Source organism: Coturnix japonica, chromosome 5 (assembly GCF_001577835.2).
Source record: "Coturnix japonica isolate 7356 chromosome 5, Coturnix japonica 2.1, whole genome shotgun sequence".
Lineage (NCBI taxonomy): Eukaryota > Metazoa > Chordata > Aves > Galliformes > Phasianidae > Coturnix > Coturnix japonica.
Genome location: NC_029520.1, coordinates 48,592,402 through 48,612,423, shown reverse-complemented (window position 1 = coordinate 48,612,423; position 20,022 = coordinate 48,592,402). Strand labels below are relative to the sequence as shown.

The following is a 20,022-nucleotide window of genomic DNA, read 5'->3' as shown; positions in this document are numbered from 1 at the left end:
ACTACTCCAAACTCAGGAAAAGTCCATACAATCGCACTTCATTTCTCCTTCATGTGCACTTGGAAGCCTCGGGAGCAGCAGGAGCAGCGGCAACAGACGCAAGGATGAGCTGCAAGGCAGAAGGTGACAACTGCACGGATGGAAGCAGCAACAGCACCAAGAAGATGTTAAAATGCGTGGTGGTTGGGGACGGGGCCGTGGGGAAAACCTGTTTGCTGATGAGCTACGCCAATGATGCCTTCCCCGAGGAGTATGTGCCCACCGTGTTTGATCACTATGCAGGTAAGCATGAGCTTTAAAAATACTTAATCGAGAGTCAGGTGGGAGGTGAAAGAGGATCAAGGATTGGAGAGGGTGGTTTGAAGGCAATGCACGGGTTACTGCTCTTGAAGGAGTGTGATTCAGACCTGGATGGTGGCCAGAGGGCTTAGATGGCAGTTCATACACTTGGGGCAACGTGGGATTTACTCAGAGAACTTGCTTGCTTCTGATTTTTAGTAAATAAGCAACGTTAGAGACACACTGGATTTTCAGGAAAACAAACAGAATTCAGCCAGTCAGATTATACTCAGCTGCTTTGTTTGTTGTTGTATTTTTTATAAAACTCCTGAAGTCCTGAACTTTGAAGGCTGAAAGCGGTGACAATTATATTTATGCATGTATACATTAAAAGCATAGAATCATTAAGGTTGGAAAAGATCTCTAAGCTCATCTATTCCAATCATGCACCTACTACCAATATTGCTCACTAAACCATGCCCCAAGGTACTACATATACACCATCTGCCATGAAGCAAAAAGGGTATAAGTTATAATATTTATATCCTATTTAGGGAGTGATCTCTAAGAACAGCAGCACATCTCTGAGTGCTGTCAAAATGTAATTCTCCTTTCAGAGCCATTTGTTGCTCTGTCTATAAATAGAATTTAATGCTATGACTTGGAGGTGGGGGAAGCAGAAGGGGTGATTTGTTTGAGTGCTTTATAGGGAAGGAGTTTTTCTTTTTTTTGTTAATTAAATGAAAATACAGATCTAACAAAGATCATAGATGACGTTCACTACATCATTGTGCAAAACAGACCAAGTACCACATTCACAGGCCTCTGTCCTTAGCAATTACTTTACCCAGCTGTGTCCAAAGTTACCACCCAGATGGTGTGACAGCCTAAAATCGTTGCTCAAACTACTGCTTAAAATTCCCTATCCCAGATCCTGCTGTTTTTCTTATCTCCCTGCTCCTTTGGCTTATAGTTGTTGTTTTTAAGATCTCCTCCAAGAACGGATTTTAGCACTGTGAAACTTGTGGCTTTTTGTGCAGCAGCTGCTGGAGTTTCCTTCATTCTCTCTCCACCTCCTTAAAAACTGAATTTTCATGGCGTGGCTTATCATAGATTTGGTGTTCTGTAATGGGAAAATCTCTGTTTTCATTCTGGCTCCGTGTCAGGTTTAGCAGATGAACTGGCCAAACAAGAAAGCTGTGTAATTGCAGGATCTGATCCGTGGAAATGTGAAGACCTTTTTCTCCACAAGAGTGGGCAGTGTCACTTCTAATGCGAGCAATGCTCTCTTTTCTCTATTACTCCCTCCAGACAAATCAAAGAAACGTTCTAGAAAAAGCCTTTACCCTGAGGTGATATAAGGAAGAACACTTCACGGTGTAAATGAGCACTTCCACAAGGGAAAAGCCGCCGGCAAGACTGCATAGATTTATGTCCCACATTGTGATAACACCCACATACTTTCCCATGATAAACAGAGATCTGTTTGTCCCCTAAAGCTTTGCCATACAGCAGTTCACCACTCCCAGCACCCTCTGCAGTCTGCCAAGACCTGTAAATACCTCTGCATATGGAGAAACCCATATGACAGCTGGTCCCAGCCGATGACCTGTAAGTTAGGTGGCTTTGATATGAGCATGGGGGCTGTGTGCACATCCAAGTGTTGATGCCAGCCTGGGTGGGAGCGCCAGGCATGTCCCTATTTGGTAACTTGCCAGAACATACCTTGATTTTGTCTATTCTCTGTTAGAAATGGTAGGAATTGCCAAAGGGCTCAGAAATTGCTGAGAAAAGGACAGGCAGGTGGAGAGTGTCACTGCATAATTCTCCTTTCCTTTGGGTAACAGGTAAAGCATTCGGCTTTTAAATCAAGCTACATTTTCAGGCTTTGAAGATTTAGACCTCTAAAAGCTCTCCAGCTGCTCTTATTTGCCTTCTAAGCTGTGATAGCAAATAAACACAAGCTAAAAATGTTCTTGATAGCAAAGTTCAGAAAGATAAGAGAAAAAATAGCTCTGTGTATTAACATGCTATTCTGAGGCAAACCCTGTCCAGAGCCAATGGCCAAAATGTGCAGTGATCAAAAGTGGAATTTTACATATTTTGAGAAATTCCATTATCTAATAGACTCATTTCACTACAAAGCAGTACAAAAAACTGAGCAGTGGAAATGACTTCCAGAGCAGAGTGCCTTAAAAATAAAACACGCACACAAATCCTCTAATATAACACGCAGTTGCAGGCATGGGTTGATGGTTGGAGTAAATGACCTTAGCTATCTTTCCAACCTTAATGATTGTATAAAAGACATGGTATGACATATAATGTAATATAATCTGTTAAAATATTTTAATATGCTGTAGGCATTGAGAGAGGAAAGTACTCACCTAGGGCACAATTACCTGAGCTCACAGTTGGTGGAATCCTTTGTGGCTATGGACCTTTCTACTGCAAAGCATTTGGCAGCCCATGATCACAAGGAGAGGTGGCACAGAGGTAATAGGGATGTATTGATATCAGCATGGTGCACAGAAAGGTTTTGGACATTGACATATCCTGGAGAATAGCTGAGATGCTGGAAAATCCCCTTTATATTTACCCTACCACACAGCTTTATCTGCCCCTATCAAAACCCAACAACTTCACCTTTCCCAAACGAGCTGAAATCATTTGTTACAGCTGAAACTATTTGTTCCTGATGGCCTGTGCTGAAACTGCTCAAAAGCAATTAACTGCTGCAGGTTTCTGCAGAGCTGTGCTTCCCACTGAAGTTTTTTCACCCAGCCCATTATTACCAGCAACAAGTGCTTCTATTTGCCTCTCCAGGTCACAGCCTGGTTGCGAGTCCCAGGGTATTTACCAATTTCCTTCTTTCTAATGGAAAAAAAGAAAAACAGTGGTGGGGGGAAGCATTAAAAACTGAGGATTCCAATTGTGATCTCAGAGCATTTTCTCACTGCCGCAACTCTGGCAGCTGGGGGGAGACAGCGATGCTATCCAGCCCAGAATTGGGAAAAGCTCCAGATGCACTGTGGTCGTGGCCAAGGCGTTAACCGTTCATGGCCCCGCAGCACCAGCTGCATCTATTTGCCAAGTTCCATTGCATCCTTATAGCTTTAGGCCTGGGGTAGGTTTTCATGGTACAGATAAGTGTAACAACAGGGTGTCTTTGAGGATGCACATAGCTTGGACACGGTGATGCCTGGAATGAGAGGCTGCTGGTGTTTTGCTGTGAGTGCAGCTGCTCTGTATAGAAGTCCAAACCAGTTATTAGCTCCCCACTAATAAAATTCGGCCACAGATTTCACCCACAGTCCACAAAAATGAATTTGTTCAAGGCCTGTTGCCAGGGCTGGGATGTGATGGATACAGAGCAGAGTCTGAGGTAATGCCAGACAGATGGGGAAGGCAAAATTGTTATTTGGATACAAAACTGGGCACTTCTGTTGAACGTAGGGAAGTTTACGAGTCTGTTTACTTCTCAAGGCATTCTGAAGAAGTTTAGCTGGAGGCCAGAACCCTGAATGGGTTTCCTTACCTTTGGTGAAAACCCAAGTCCCACACTGAAAGGATTTAGCCACAAAGAAAGTAGCTATTTCTAGGGCAGGAGAACCAAAGTGTGATCCCAGTGACAAACAGGATATTACTGGCCATAGCTGTAACAATAGGGTCTGTTTGGATAGCGAGGACATGCTTTAATATGGTGCTTCCATTCTGTCTTTCCAACATCAAACGTTGATTTTCCGTGAGCAAAGGTCTCTCAGCAAGGCTGACTTGTATTGTGTCTGACTACGTGAAGTTATAAATGCCTAATTAGGGCCGAGGTTGTACCAACAAAAAGTCAATACAACTTCTAGCCAAGCTCGTTTAATAGTATAAAAATTAAGGGGCAGCTCTGTGAAAAGCAGAAGGGAGATGTATCTTGTTTTTTAAGCTAGGCAGCTGCTGAACATCTTGTTTGACTTTTCTGAACTATAAAAAAGCCAGTAATTTTTAGCATGAAATTTATTCACCCCAAAATTTATACTCAAAAGTTCATTTATTTTTTCCTACGTGAAAACTCTCCATCAACTGGGGAGCAGTACTAATTCATATGACTAACTCAACCCACTGCACAGCCAAAAGTGAATGGACTCAGTAGATGGCTGTCTAAAGAGAAGAGGGTGGTAAGTCTCAAACCATTTGGTTTTGGGGACTGTACACAAGTGAATGCCATACAAATAGCTTTAATAACTGATGCTTTAACTTTGGTAAATGAAAGAGTGGTCAGCCTGTCCAAGGAAGAACTGCAAACATCTGGACTGAAGACTTAATGTATATGGCATAAATATGTTCCTCCTTCCCCTCATGTGTTGGCACAAACTGGTGAACATTTATAAATAGTGAATCCATTTGAAAAACATTAGCAGTGGCATATGATCAGCTAATGAATAACATACAGAATAATTCAGCCGTGACAGAAGCTCTGTAAATTAAAAGCAATATAGAAGAAAACAATTATTAATCACCATTAGGAGGCAGATGCTTTGTTCTTTAGTAATGATTCGAGCCAATGTGGTTGATTGAGCAGTGAAGTGGTCTAGAGCACTCACTGAGCAACTTCATCTCCATGAGAGAGGAGCCACCCACTGAGACAGGACAGAAATCACATAGGAGCCTGAACACCCCAGGTCAGATATTAGGACAAACTTATTCCTACAAGGAGTAGTGAGGTACTGGTAAAGGCTTCTCAGATAGGTCGTGGAGTCACCATCGCTGGAGGTGCTCAAGACCCCTAGAGATATGGCACTGAGGGATGTGGTCAGTGGGCATGGTATGGTGGGGATGGATTGGGTTGGACTAGGCTGTCTTAGTACTCTTTTCCAGCCTTAGTGGTTCTGTTTCTCTATGAAACTCCTCCAGCTGCAGGAACAACAGCACATCTGTCCACGCTTGACATGCCAGTCATTTTTCACTGATTACCGATGCTTTGCATGGGCAGACTGATTTCAACCAGTTAGTTTGGCATGGTGTGACAGCGATGACCTAAATATCATACTATTTCTATTTTTCTCTGTCAAAACTTTATTAGACAGGATAATTAGATAAGAAGAGGCTATCCCAGGAGCTTTGCAATTTCTGCACAGTGCTGCTGTGGGAGTCTTCACACTACCACGTTCTTGAGACAGTTGTCTCCTATAAACAGTTTTGGTAGCACATTAGATGTTTCATGTGTTGCTTGGGGTCATTAAACTGAGAGAGCTATAAATAGCACCGAGAGAGAGCTGTGATGTTTATTTCCAGGGATGTTTGCAGTGTTTTTTCTCCTTTTAATGTTCATCCAGTTTTGATCAAACAGATTTGAACATTAACCTTGAGACAGGAAAGCACTGACTCTTTTAAGATTGAGGTCTCTTGACTCACAGCCACAGAACAGATTTGTTCATTTTGCCTCACAGCAGCTGAAAAGATTTTTCAGCCAATCTTCTCTGTTATCCAGAATAAACCAAAGGTCTCAATAACGCATTCAAGGTTCAACTCAACAGAAAGCCACTAGTGCAATTCAAAGATTTTTGTGGCTGCCTTTTTGGGAAGATAAGTTTTACAGAACCACTAATTCTTAACCTTTCCACAGAAGGTTTAATTCCATGTCCTGTGTCACATAAGCTAGAGGAGGTTCAATAATCATCAGGTTTTTCACAGCCAGAAAGTCTAGATAGTCTTTATACACTGAAGAAGTGCTTTTTACCTGAGTCATCATGGTCATCCCACACCCAAACAAAGCAGGCAACATATACACACTCAACCATAGAATCATACAGTCAGTGAGGTTGGAAATCATAGAATCATTGAGGTTGAAAAAGACCTTTAAGATCATCTAGTCCAACCCTCAACCCATCTTAAGGCCTTTTCTTTCTGAAAGGTGTGAAGAGCCAAGATTACTAACGCTTATTATCCTCTTCTTTACACACATCCCTGTATTGCCCTGTACCGGCACAGTCCACTTGAAGCCCATGAACACAGAGGTGTGTTTGTGGTCCTATTTACTGAGGGTAGATTGTTTCTGCAGCAGTGACAAAGTTCCTACTGTCCCCCAGCACTACTGAAACACAGCTCAGGAGGAGCACGTAATTACCATTTTGATTTCACACTGACAAAAGCTTGATGCTACAAAGACACCAAAACGCTGTGTGCCAATCCCTCCCATACATTGTGTTTATCACCCAGGACTCAACTCAAAGCCCAGAAGCTGCTACAGCCCCTTGCAAAGAGCTTGTTTCCTTACCTTTTATGAGCAGTCAATGCATATCCTCTTGGGTCAAGCATGGCAGGAGACAACGCTGCATCATGCATAATGTTTTCAGCCCAAAAGCTAGACACAGAGAATAAGCAAACTACAATGGAAATACAGCTCAAATTTCATCTTCCCCATTCAGCTAATATTTCATATTAGATCTGTGGTGTTTCAAGGGCAAGAGGAAGCACAAAGAATACTAAGTGGTGAGTAAGTTAGACCCTTTGAATGCATCCTGATGGTTCAGGTGTAGAATTATGGCATTTCTAGGAGGCAGCCACAACTGGAAATGCACTGGAAAGATGAGAAAGTCAGATGACATAAAAAGAAATGTATGGAGTGTGATTAACCCCAGGAATTTATCAATATATGAAAGTTATTGGGGGAAAATGTTAATAAGGTTTGCAAAAAAAGGGAAGGTTGAACCTGATGTAAGGAAAGTGCTACCATAATTGAAAAATAAGACTTCTGCAAGTGGTAATAAAAGTGAGCTGACAAGTGAGCTTCTCTTAGTAGTCAGAATAAGACCTTAGTGTGTTCTGAGGTGGCTGGAGCAGAAAAAGGGTTAACAGTAGAAGCAATGAAAATGTAACCCTCTTCACCACCACTCCAAGACAGTCTTCCCATGGGCATAATGTTGCAGGAGGTGACATCAGCTGAGGAAAACAAAACTGAAACTATGACCTCTGGCTCTTGAAGGAGATCTCTACAGCTTGAACTAAACATCACTGCCACTATGTTGAAGGCAATAGTTTACTCAATATATGTGGTTAACTGTGTTCCTAGGGGGTCAAAACCATGTAAAGGTGGTGCCATACCAGGCACCCATGGACAGCCAAGCGCATGCTTTTCAACAGCACATACTCCACATGAAGGGGGAAAAAAAAAACACCAAAAATATAGTAATAATGTCTATACAATCAAAATTCCTAGACAAGTACAAACCATTTTTGCAGGACATGGCAGTCTTTTACTAAATGAGTCACAGTTAAAATTGTTTACCTACTGATTAATCCAACTCAAAATGCCTTTAGTTTCCATCTTATTTTCTCTTCTCTTCATAAACCTTGATACAGATCTCAGTGCCAGCAATGCTAGTCGTTGCTACCATACATCGTTGTGTACATTTTGCTCTGCATGTAGTGCCTTTCCTCTGTTCTAACTTTCCAGCTGCTAGGGCCAAGCCCAATGACATCATGGAAATGGCAAGGGATGAGGAAGAGCAAACATATTTCCTTCAATTGTTCTGCTCAGACAAAGCCATTAAACAACAATGACATCTCCTGTCAAATTATTATTTATCTTTGCAATGAAAAAATCCAAGTTAGTATATTTCTAGTCTGTTTTTTAGAGTGATAACTCACCAGGCTCTGGACAGACATCATATTCTTGTATCCCAACATATGGCTCTTCCATTGAATAAGATACTGAGGAATTAAAGATGTATAAACTGTGACTTCACAGTTCATCAAAGAACCACTGAGATGAGGATGAGCTCCAGACTATATCTTTGGAAAGGCATTCACTTATCCTTTTTTCTCCAAAATAAGTTCTGGGAAAGTTGGCTTTAAAATAATTTCTAATAATTAAAATATTTTATTAAAAACATCTTTTTATTAAAAAAATGTTGTTTTTTTTTTTAAAGTGAATTTACCCTATTTAGTGCAAAGAATTATTTGTTATTCACACTCAGACGCCTTGCATCCTAGATAAGACATGCTTCCAGCAGCCTTGGTTGAATACACGGACTGAACTTTATGTGCAAATTCTACATATGTTAAAATGATCAAGTACTGTTAATCAGCCAATGGCTTTCCCATGTACCCAGGTGGACTGGAAACCTCTCCCAAAACAGAGTGAATCATTACACTTCACTGCAATTCCAAGCACCATCCATCATGTCTCTAGAGTCTCAGAGACACAGCCAGGTGAGCATCGCATGAAGGAGGATCTGATAATACTGCCCAGCTGTGTGGTTGTTATCATCTTTGGCTGAGATGGATGCAGATCTCATTATGCAGTGATGGCTTTTCCTGAATACTTGCTCTGTAGCATACGTACTCCTAAGTTTGCAACCATGAACAATAATCTCCTCCTAAACAGATTTAACTGAGGTCAAAGAGAGTCATCATATGAGTAGGCAAGATGGCTTGGAAGAGTACTGGTTGAGACAGGGCTATTTGCACCCTGCAGCAGATGTGGCACTGAGTGGTACCTAGCACATACCCATGAGGGACCACATTGCAGTTGGCATTATTCCTAAAACTTACTGAGTCCAGTGCACCAAAAACTCAGCAGTGCAATTGCCCCAGGGTTGCCTTTCTAGCTCAGTTTGTGGCACAGAAATGACTCCACAAATATTTAAAGTGCCGACCAGTCTCAAGGGAAGAGAAGCCTGGAAAACTCATTCACTCTCAGGAGAAGCACTAGGGAAAAAATAGAGGGGAAAAAAAAAGAAAACTCCCAAAGGAGAGAGGGAGGCAGCTGTAAAAATATTCCCATACAGAGGTGGCACAGGAGGCACAATCAGGACAAGGGTGGTTTGGGAGCAGGAGGGGGTAAGAGCACCACAGTGCTGCATCCTTGCTCCTGGTTTGGGACAGTGTACAAGTCTATGATGGAAACAGCAATCTCCATGATGAGACAGGAGCCAGCAGTTAGGCATCTGAAAGAGTTAAGAGCAGAGGGGCTGGACAGAAATGCCCTGTCACACTGCAGGAGGATGCCCGAGATGACTCACAGGAACGAGTATCCAACCCCTGCAATTCTGAGGGGACAGAGGCCACGTCTTTTATTAAAGGCTCCCTGGAAAAGGCATTTAGATAGAACTTTGAAGTAATGATATTAACAGTATCTGCTAATGCTCAGTTTCTGCAGACCTTATGGAAAAGAACTGCTTCAGAACTGAGTGGGAAAAACATACATTTTCAAACATAACATTAATTTTTCTCCCTTGGGAGATGGGACAAAAAGAGCATCTATTTACAATAATAATGCTGCTCCACTGAGAACAGACCATAAGGAAAATCCCATAAGGTTGGAAAATTTGCTTTAAGTTTATAAACTGTCCCATGCTCCAGTTCCAGAGCGGGCAGCCATCCAGCTGTTCTGAGCAGCTCTGTCCTCAAAGACCAGACCCTTCCCAACCCAGACACTCACTGTTTCTGAACAGTCTCCCCAGCAGTGTTTCAGGACTGGCTGGCTTACTCTCCAATAATTAGGCACAGAGTTGAGGTCCTTTCCTAACTTCGGGGCCAGTTGCTTGAGATGCTTACTATGAGCAGCACAGCCACAGTGGCAACAAGCAGCAGAAACACAAAGACCTGATTTTTTCCTTTAAAAAGTGAGGCATTTCCAGTGGGAAATTCAGCTCTGGAACAAAACTTCTCTATTAAAATGCACTCCCTGAGACTGTCTATTTTTTTTTGCTATACAGTTCAAGAAATGGCTTGTAGAAGTAAGTGAGAGCCCACTGACTTAGAATTATCATCATGGTTGGAAAGACCGCTAGGATCATCTAGTTCAGCCATCAACCCATCACCACCATACCACTAAACCATGACAGTCAAGGTGACATCTACACACCTCTTGAAAAACTTCAGGGGTGGAGACTCTACCACCTCCCTGGGCAACCTGTTTGTCTTCATGTTTTCCATTCAAGTCAAACAACAATGCAGATATTGTCAGGTTGGGTCATACAACCCCACTTCCATTTGGCTCCACTTGAGCACACCAACCTCAATGACGGTTCAAGACCTGTCATCTACACAAACAGGTATTTTGTAATTGCATCTTTATTTTTAGTTAGATAGAACTACACAAACGCCTTCGCTGCTATGTCAAAACACAAAGGATGCTATAGAATGGTTTGTAATTTCTTTGCAGTGTAGCTTGTATTTTGGTGTCTGCAAAATTGTCATTAAAATTTTCAGTGAGAACACAAACAAAATCTAGGAGGCTATTTGCATGCTGTATTTAAACATTTTGGAAGTGTGCTGCTTTGCTTTGTTCTGTATATGTAACCAGTAAATCTCAGAAATCAATTACAGTCCCCTTCATCTCATTGCCTTTTAGTTACTGCTGTGAATACTTAGAGCCCATTCCAGAAGTTCAAGGGAATAACATCTCTCATTAAAAAAATATATTTGAAATACAGCTTCAAGAAAGTGATTTTCCATGAATACCATCCATAAAAACAGGATCAGACTCTATACTGCAGGGGGAGTTCGTATTTCAAAAAATATTCTGCTACTCTGCCAGAAACCAGACCTAAATCCAAAGAGCTCCAAATTAGCTGATCCAATTCATAATATCATTAGTATAGAGAAATTCCCTTGCCATGCTTAGAAATATTCTCTGATGGAGTTTGTCACTTGGATCTGCCGGGAATTTACCTAAACCAGTCAGTGTGGTTGAAGTCTAGAGGGGTGAAGTTGATGTGGTTCCTGTTATTTTAATATTTTAGAGTGTTAAATGCATTTTCTTCCCTCTACTCACCCTCCTGGGAAATAGCTAAAATGGTGAAATAATTCATTCTTCCATTATTTGAAGTGTATTTCCCAATTCATTTCTTTTCCTGTAAGAGCTGCTTGTAGCAATACCATAAGTCCTTCCTGATGCTTCCAAGGAAGTAAGAAGCAATGGGGAGTACGAATGCAGAGGTCCCAAATTTGAAGTATTGTTTGACAGAGGAAATAGATGCCAAGAAAATGGTGAAACAGGAATAACTTGTGTTGTCTCCATATGTTGCTCCCAACTGAGTTTCTTTCCCCCTGCTTCGTATTTAAACGTATGAACAGAAAGGATTGAAAAAATGAGTCTTGAGACAGTTTTGCAAGGAAAATGTTGCTTTGAGACTACGCCCAGTAGGGTGGAAATTCCTGAGAACAAGGGTCCCTGGGTGATAACATTCATGGTATGTCATGGTGAGCTGCATGAAACAATTCATACTAAGACTTCTACAGAAGCACCTTGTACTTGGCACCACGTTAAGTCATTCCATTTCTTGATCTCCATTTTTCAGAATGCACAGATGCATTTCCTCTCTATTTTCCACACTGCTTTTATTTTGTTCCCCCTGAAAGAATAGGGTCTTCCTACCTGAAGCCTTAGAAAAATGAAAGACAATTTCATTTTCCAAAGCGTGCAGCACAGAGCATAGGGCTGGCCAGCAATAGGTGTAGGTCCCGCAGAGCCATCTATGAGCCAGCTGGGTCCAAACCCAAACCACAGACATTGCACGCATAGCAGCTGCCCCACAAGCACTTAGTGATAATTATTACCGTGTGGCTCTTCTGGTTTCCTAAAGTGCTGCTGAGCTGGTGAGGGCGGCAGCCGGCCAGGGCATGGGAGCAGATGTTTCTGCCTTCTCACGGATGTCAGCTCTGCCTGATGGAAAATGCCATCTGAGAAGAATTAAAACCAAAGAGCAGACAGACAGGGATTTGCAGGATGCTTGTGGGACTGCCATGCAGTGACCACTATCTGTCCCAGAGTCCATCCAGCAGCCACCTCTTTCCTAGCCAACCTCTGCTACAGCATACCATAAAAAGTTATCTTAGCATTGCTTCTTGTGCATAACCTACAGAAGGTCAAAAGTGCTAAGAAGCTGCATGAGAAACAAGAAAAGCTGAAGAAAATAGGAGAAAAGAACTGGATAATGGTGGAAAATAGATGTACATCCATAGAGGATGAAGCCAAAAGGTAAACTTTAGAGAAGGCGGTCTAGAAGTAACACATAAAACACAAAAGAAGTTATTAGTAACAAATATGTTTTAGGGCATAAGACATCACTTTGAACTTCTAGGGTTAGCAAAGTTTGGGTCATTTACAGTGAACTATCCCACCAGGAGAAAATGCTGATTCATCAATGTTGAAGCATATTTTAAATACTTGGAAGGACAAATTCTTGAGGTCCAGGGCACCCTGGTTATTCCTGACAATGCAGCAAGAAAGACCTAAATTGAAAACATAATATGTGAAGGTCTTGTTTTCATTCCATTGTAAAATGAAAACAAATTGTAAAACCTCAGAAGTTGTCACAAAGTTGAATTATCATCCCCCTGGCCAGTATGAGTTGGTTGCTCTCATTATCCATTTTACAGTAATTGTATTGTAGCCATTATTTTTTAAAGGCAGATTTCCTCCCACTTCCTCTAAATGAAAAGTCTGTGTAACAAAGAAAAACATTCCAAGAAAAATGCCTCAAATAGTATGAGTTCAGGTGTGGTTTTATGCTTCCTCAATATGAAGAGGATCAGTGGCTGCAGGGAGAGCCCTGGCAAACAGAATTACAGCACAAATCAAGTGCTTTGGAAAAGAGAAAACAGGCTTAGAATGAAGTATCTATCATTGTCTCTTTAATCTTTCTGGTATATGCTACTATAGAGTTGTTTGGTTTTTTTCTTCTCTCCTTTGATGACTTTTGTTATCACATTAATGTCTAATAAATCCATGTTGTAACTAATAAGACCACATAAAGTTTGATTTCCAGAAGAAACAAATTAGCCTAAGTGTTTCCAAAGGTTCTCAAAGCACATCTTCCCTCCATGAGACAATATTCTGCACCTTTGAGGGATACCCAATGCTTGTGTTACCAGGTCAAAGACTTCATTTGTGAAGTACAGCAGCTGTGAATGAAGATGTCTGTAGCCACATTCTGTTGATGCTACTTACAGATTACACAGGAAATGTATAGGAGAGGACCTCTGAAATGTTCAGAATAATTTAGGAGGGATATCATCATAGTCAGTGAAATTAGGTTGTGTGCTTGTATTCTGATCTTTAAATACAACCTATATTCCAGCTTCTGAGCTCTCTTATGGTACGGTCACATGCTTTCAGGCTCCTTCCTGAAAGCTGCATTTCTATTACTTCTCATGATAACAAACCAGTCCACTGCTATCAGATAGATTCATCCATCCGCCACAAGATAAAACAGTCTGTCCTTACCAGGACCTCCTCAGCAGAGGGCCCCAAATACTGTTTCTTCCTACAAATTACAGTAGACCTAAAGAAATTCATTTGGGCTGTCTGAGGACCACTGAATTTAGCTAACCTATAAACACTTTTTGACCTGTTCCAGCTGCTAGGTAAGAATAGAAAAAGGGCCATCAGAACTAACGAGAAGGTATTACCATGTGTCCAAATGGATTTGTTTCCTTAAGAGAGCTGGAAGCAGATCCTGAAAGAGTTTGGCTCCATTCCCCAGTGAGCTTGGTGGGTGTGGGTACCTAAAATTAGACAGAGTTTTCACTAGTTGTAAATATTTACGCCTATTGCCATCATATGTAGTTGTGGTTTTTTTTTGTCTGCTGATATTCAGTATGATGAAATTGTGCTAAATATATTTTGATACCGAATAGAGAGGAAACAACAGATTCTTAAGAAATCCTTTTCAAGATATGCTCACACAAAGTGCTGGGTTCATCTGGTTTTGGAAGACTCACAGAGTTGGGCACAAGCACATCTAAGTCAGGAAACCTTTGAAGTGAATGAATGTACTGCATATAACAGAAGGCCAGTAATTAGATCAATAAAATAAATGAAAGAAGTAGACAATTTTCTTAATGCATTTCTGTGCAAACTCCTAAGCTTCAATAAGATAAGAATGAAGGGATTTATGACACACAATAGATATTTTCTCAAGAACAAGCATCAATTTTCACCTTATATATTTGCAGGAGATGCAAGGAAATTTTCATACAATAACAATGGTGAAATTTATTTTTGTCAAAGACTTATCAGATTACAAAGAGCATACATTTTGGATTTTTTTTCCTGGCTCTCTTTGTTGTATTAATTTACAGAAGCAGTTAGAGAGTGTCTCTAGTTTCTGCTCTATGGAATTTTCCTCCACATCATTCGCATTGATGCACATTGCTAAACAAAGGCAATGGCCCTAAAGCCATTCACCATCTCAGAGATGTAACCCCTGCTAATTACAGGTGGTAGCAAATGAGCTTAATTTCCCTCCATATATTTTAATAGTGAGAAGAGAAGGAGACTGGTCAGCAGAGGAACACACATGGCATTTGGCATGGAGCAGGGGCATGGCAGCCTCAATACAGGATAATGGGCAAAGAGCAACCACAAGTGCCAGGAAAGCTGCAGATGAAACACAGCCCAGAGGAGAGGCAGGAGGAGATAAGAGGGGTAGAATGGGATGGAAAAGTCAAAAGAGCTGCCCCTCCTTTTCTCACAGCACAACAGCATTGAAAAATCTCCCATGTACCTCTTCAAACAAAGGCAACTCCACCATAATCCCGGTAAGGGCCAAAGTTCACCAGCAACAATGGGAGACAACAGAAACAGGAACCAGAAAGTCAGAGCAGATCAGGCAAAATAAACACTGATTTGAAAAATACGTGCAAAGACCAGAACAAACCTGGGCCTTGGCATTCGCTTTGTACAATGGAGTCATTTCTGGTGTAGAAAAAAATGTGGCTGCCTGGAAGACTTGTTTGGGCACTTTGGAATGTGGGAGGATGGAAAAATCTCCTTTTTCTCTCCCTTAAAACTTATGCTGGGGTTTTTGAAGGCACCATGTGGAACTTGAGAGCTCATTCAAATTCTGTCGCTGAGTTTTGAAAAGAAGCACATTGGGTTCCTTGGAAAATCTCCTGTCCTCATTTTTGTTCCAGTGTGGTTCAAATCCTTGAAGGCTGAAGGCTTCTGGTTCCCCCATTGTTAATGACATTGTCACTGACATCACCATCTCCTTTGCAGCAAAGCAGAGAGCTCATTCCTCAGCACCCAACCCATTAGCTTATAAAAGACACTCATTAAGTTTAGCTATGGAAGGACAAGCACTAAGCAGGGGTCTCAGTATCAGAGACTCTTAGTAGCTGTAATAGCGGATGTTAGACATAACAGAATTTTTGCCATTACCCATTTGGAGGGAAGACCACAAATTCCCTTAGGTCAGCAAAAAATATATGGTAAGTGGGTGATGCTCACGGACACTGGGAGTGCAACGGATACACTCCAGATGTCTCTTCAATATCCGCTGGAATTTATATCCACCCATTGACAGATGGGAAACCTCAGTTCTGAAAAAAGATCTATGGGCTGAGTTTATAGTAAGGTGGCCAAGGCCAGAATCTCTCACTATTTGTTTGTCATTTTGCTATTTCTAGAAATACCTCCCTCTGCCCTCTTGGAACACAAGGGTGTGTATTTCCCAGACATGTAGCCAACTTCAAAAAAACAAACCCCCCCCAAAAAAAATAATCCAAAAAAACAAAACTTAGTGTAGGAAGCCTATGGGAAATCAATACATGCAAAGGAATAGGGCTGGGTAAAAACTCCAAAGAAAAATTATTGTAGCATTGTGAAGGAAAGCATATTTGTTAGAACGAACACTGGCTAATGTGAGCTGCTCAAAATGATACTGCACTGATATTCTTCAAATTACTGTTCCAATTTGTTAAAAGAATTACAAAGAGAATCACAAGCTTATGATGATGGATTTAGGCATAAGATCAAATTAATTTGTCTTCACTGTTTTCCTATGTTTACAAATAGACAAACATTTTTCCTATACCCAGATCTCATTTGGCTTCTTGAGAACCAGCCCATCACTAACCATCACATCATGGGAAATGCCTGACTTTATCAATCTCTATGTTCAACAACATGGAGTCAGCTTGGAGTACACAGGCTGCCCATGAGCACAGCAATAACAATTCATCGTTTTAACAGAAGGAAAGGAATGTCAAGTTACATATAGGCATATATGTCCTATTGGTTTTCTCTTCTTAATTCAACCAGAGGATCTCAGCAGCAGTAGACCCATCTGTTTTCCAGAATTTATTCTTAAACTGGAAGTCCAAAGATCCTGTTTGAACAAAGGAATGTTGCTGTTTAGAAAGGGCAGAAATTGTTCTGAAATCATCTGAAAGCCAATCCAAACCAGTCTTTTAGAGGTCCTCAGTGGTGTGGTATAAACCAGATTTAATCCTCATATCTTAGCCATTTGCTCACTGACACCAGCTGGCCATTATTACTTCACACTCTGGAGGGTTCAAACGTTCATTGGTGCTCTGATTCTATGAGCTCTCATCACCAAGGGCAAGTGAGATTTTTGGGCTGTTTGCTCAAAAAACAGACTTCATATGAGAGCACAGCATCATAGTGCACACGCTGCCTAATGTTCAACAACTCACTGCACGCTATTGAATGCTTAAAACTAAAATGAACAACTGTTATTTTATATATTCTTGATCACGAAAGCCCTGTGGACAGCAGGCATCACAGCAGTTAATAATAACAGCAGTTAATATAGAGGGTGAGCTATACTAAATAAACATTAAGTTAAACCTGTGGATTGTCTCTCATATGACCACAGTGATATATGAGAGTTCATCAGGCTTCATTTAAAAGCAATTTTGTTTCAACGCTCCCATTTAATTTGGAGGGAGACACTGGCATTGGGAAAGTTACACAGCTGAGGGCAGGAACCAAGGCCAAGTCATTGGTATCATAGACCAAAGCTTCACCCACGCGCTGCCTCACTTGCCATTTTGTGTTCACATCATTCTTGACTTTTCGCCTGGAAGAGTTCAAGATCAAGCCCTGTTTCCTTTGACAAAATATTTCACAGCCAGCCACACACAACATGACCATTCCTCTCTCTGTCTGAGTCTCTTCACATGCAGGGAATGAAATCTGGTCTGCTGAAGGCAATGAGTTTGTTGTCATTGTCAGGATGAGGGCTTCATACCCTGCCCTAAAGCCTTTCCATCTGAGTCCATGCTCACGTGGGTGATAGCGGAGACTGCTGAAGTCTGTCCTTACAAAAACAGCAGCAGCACGGGATAAATGACCTCAGATCATGGCAAATATATGTGCTTTCTGCCACTAACACCCACCCTCCACATCCTCCTGCCAGAGTTCCTTCAGCCCCTATGCTGGTGCAAGCACATGGTTGCCTCCATGCATGTAGAGAAGCCTATCCCTTTGAAAAGTCCTTCCCATTAGTATGTTAACAGTCATCTTGGCTTAAACACTAATTAAAGATAAGCACACACTTGCATGTTTTGTTGAAACAGCCCCAGAATGAGGAAAGTCTGAATTACGCAATATGAAAATAATACTCCCCATTTATTAAGCACGTCTTGACAGTACATAAAATTCTGAAGCTTTCTTCTTGGCCAAATATTTCTCCCACTTCATACCATAGGTATGCTCCAATTATGCTGAGAGCAGAATGGCAATATTATGACTCACATCATATTGTAGGCTGGAAGTATCGTATTTTGTTCCAGAGAGAAACAGAATGTAGGCATAAGATTTAAAAGGCAGCTTTTTGTAAACTCCACTCCAGCCTATGCTGTGCACCATCCAGTCCCTCTTCAGCTCAACTCACTTTAATTTATAATTGTGCTGGGAATAAAGCATGTCCCATTTAACTTACAGTGATGAGGAAGGGAGGTAAATGATTTTTTTTTGTGTGTGTTTTCTCCCATGGCTGCCACACACTTTTGTCATCAGTTCAATGTTGTGTCTGTGCTGAGGCACTCAGACACAGATGAAATGATGCTGTTCTTGTGCCTCATCAGGTCTCATGAAAGACAACCGAAGTGGAAATGATCATCCACCCACTTTGCTTCTGCGTGAATTACACAGGGCTTGCCCACCACGGGTAGGCTGGGCTCAAGGTTTAGATATAACTGTCTTCCAGTGTGGAAGTGAAAATCAAATTAATTTCTGGTATTCGCAGATGATGCAAAGTCTCTGTGCTATTTGCTATCAACAAATCTCATTCTTAAAATTCCAGTGTTGTGTTTTCTGTGTAAGACACCAGTTGGTGCCACAGGTCCCAGTAGAACTCAGCTGGAAACTTTGAGAAGGCACCTGGCAATTGCTAACAAATGCCACAGCGTTAGAAACAAACCCTGAGGAAACACACTGAGCCACTGCCTCTCTCACCAGGACCAAAGAATTTTTATATACCACTGCCACGTCTCAGAAATCAAAGTTCAAAGAATCATAAAACATCCCAAGTTGGAAAGGACTCCTGAAGATCATTGAGTCCAACTTCTGGCTCTACACAGGACCACCCAAACCTTCTGTCCATACACTCCTGGAACTCTGGCTGACCAGGTCTGTGCCCCCTGCCCTGGGGATCTTGTGCCATGTCCAGATATCCAATCTCAGCCTCCCCTGTCACAGTTTCATGCCATTCCCTTGGGTTTTATCACTGGTCCTAAGCATCAAGTGTGTTTTGCACTTGTGACTACCAAGACCCAGCAGCAGAACTCTGCAAGCAAAGCCAGCCAGCTTGCCTCTCTTTGCTTTGCCTTTTAAAGGTCAGTATATTCATCTGAAGCACACCGAAATGATATAAAATTTTGGAGGTTCCCATGCATCCAGACCCCACTTACCTTCTGCAACTGAGATTTGATACCTGTGGTTTCCACTTAATCAGCACAGCCCCTCGAGCACGCTCTGCAAACCTTGGCAAAAATCACATATCCAAGAAAAGAGCACAGGTTGGATAGCACTGTCAGCCTCCAGACTGCCTGCTTGTAGCTTCTAGCCCCAAATGCTTCCACCCTCATCAACCTCTCCATCCCCTTGGCAGCCCCAGGTTTACTGTGATCAGCTGCACCTGAAGCTTTTGGCTCAGAGACACATTCCTCAGGGGAACTTCGAATCCTCTAGAGGACCTGCTTCAAGCAGATATTTTTCCCCTTAGGGAACCAACAGTGCAAAATACAGGAAACTTCCTTCCTGGGATGTATGTGCAGATGAAGGCTTAAAATTGCTGCTGATGTAGAAGTGGTTTTGTGACAGATTTGTTTTGCTTTTGGTGGCATTACCCTCCCAAAATAGCACTCCCCATCTGACTGCAACCTGCATACCCCAAAGAAAGCACAGTGCTCGCATGGGTGCAAAGTGAGGTTGCACACAGCCCTGCCTCAGCATGGGGAAGGAAACGCAGGATTAAAACAGGGGGGCACAGGAGTGGAAACATGTCCTGTACAAGAATGTGGGATTTGTATCATTCTGTACCAAGTCAGCTCAGTGTATCACTCTGAAAGATATGCCAGAAATGGGAAATGTCCTCAAAAGTCACAAAAAATAAAGTAGAGTGTTCAGAAAATACTGTCTGTAGGGAAAAAGTTCAAGTGGTGCATCATGGGTGGGGGTTTACAGGAAAAAAAATGATGGAGATCAGCAGGATAATGGTCCAAAGGGACCAGAGAGAGGCAGAATAGGAAGCTCAGGGCAGAAAGCAACCTTTTATCCAAGTGCCATATATACACAATAGCCTAAATGACCTCCAACCGCCAACATTTATGATACCTTTTTTCATTATTTTCTTTTCCATTTTTTGTTTTCAGTAAAATGCATTGAGTGATCTCTGTGGCAATTATAGGGCTGAGGTAGTTGCCCCGTGAAACTCATGGGGCACTGGTGTCACAAATGAACTGTTTGGAGGAATAATGGAGAGTGAACTCTCA

At 41.7% G+C, this 20,022-nt stretch overlaps 1 protein-coding gene across 1 annotated transcript in view; it reads left to right on the top strand.

Moving 5' to 3' along the window:
• RHOJ (ras homolog family member J) overlaps window positions 1–20,022 on the top strand; it is a 50,247-nt gene that overhangs the window by 514 nt on the left and 29,711 nt on the right. Inside the window, exon 2 of the mRNA XM_015865635.2 lies at window positions 67–282. Within this exon, the coding sequence (XP_015721121.1) occupies window positions 105–282 (178 nt within the window). The 5' untranslated portion in view covers window positions 67–104. The remainder of the gene's footprint in view (window positions 1–66; window positions 283–20,022) is intronic.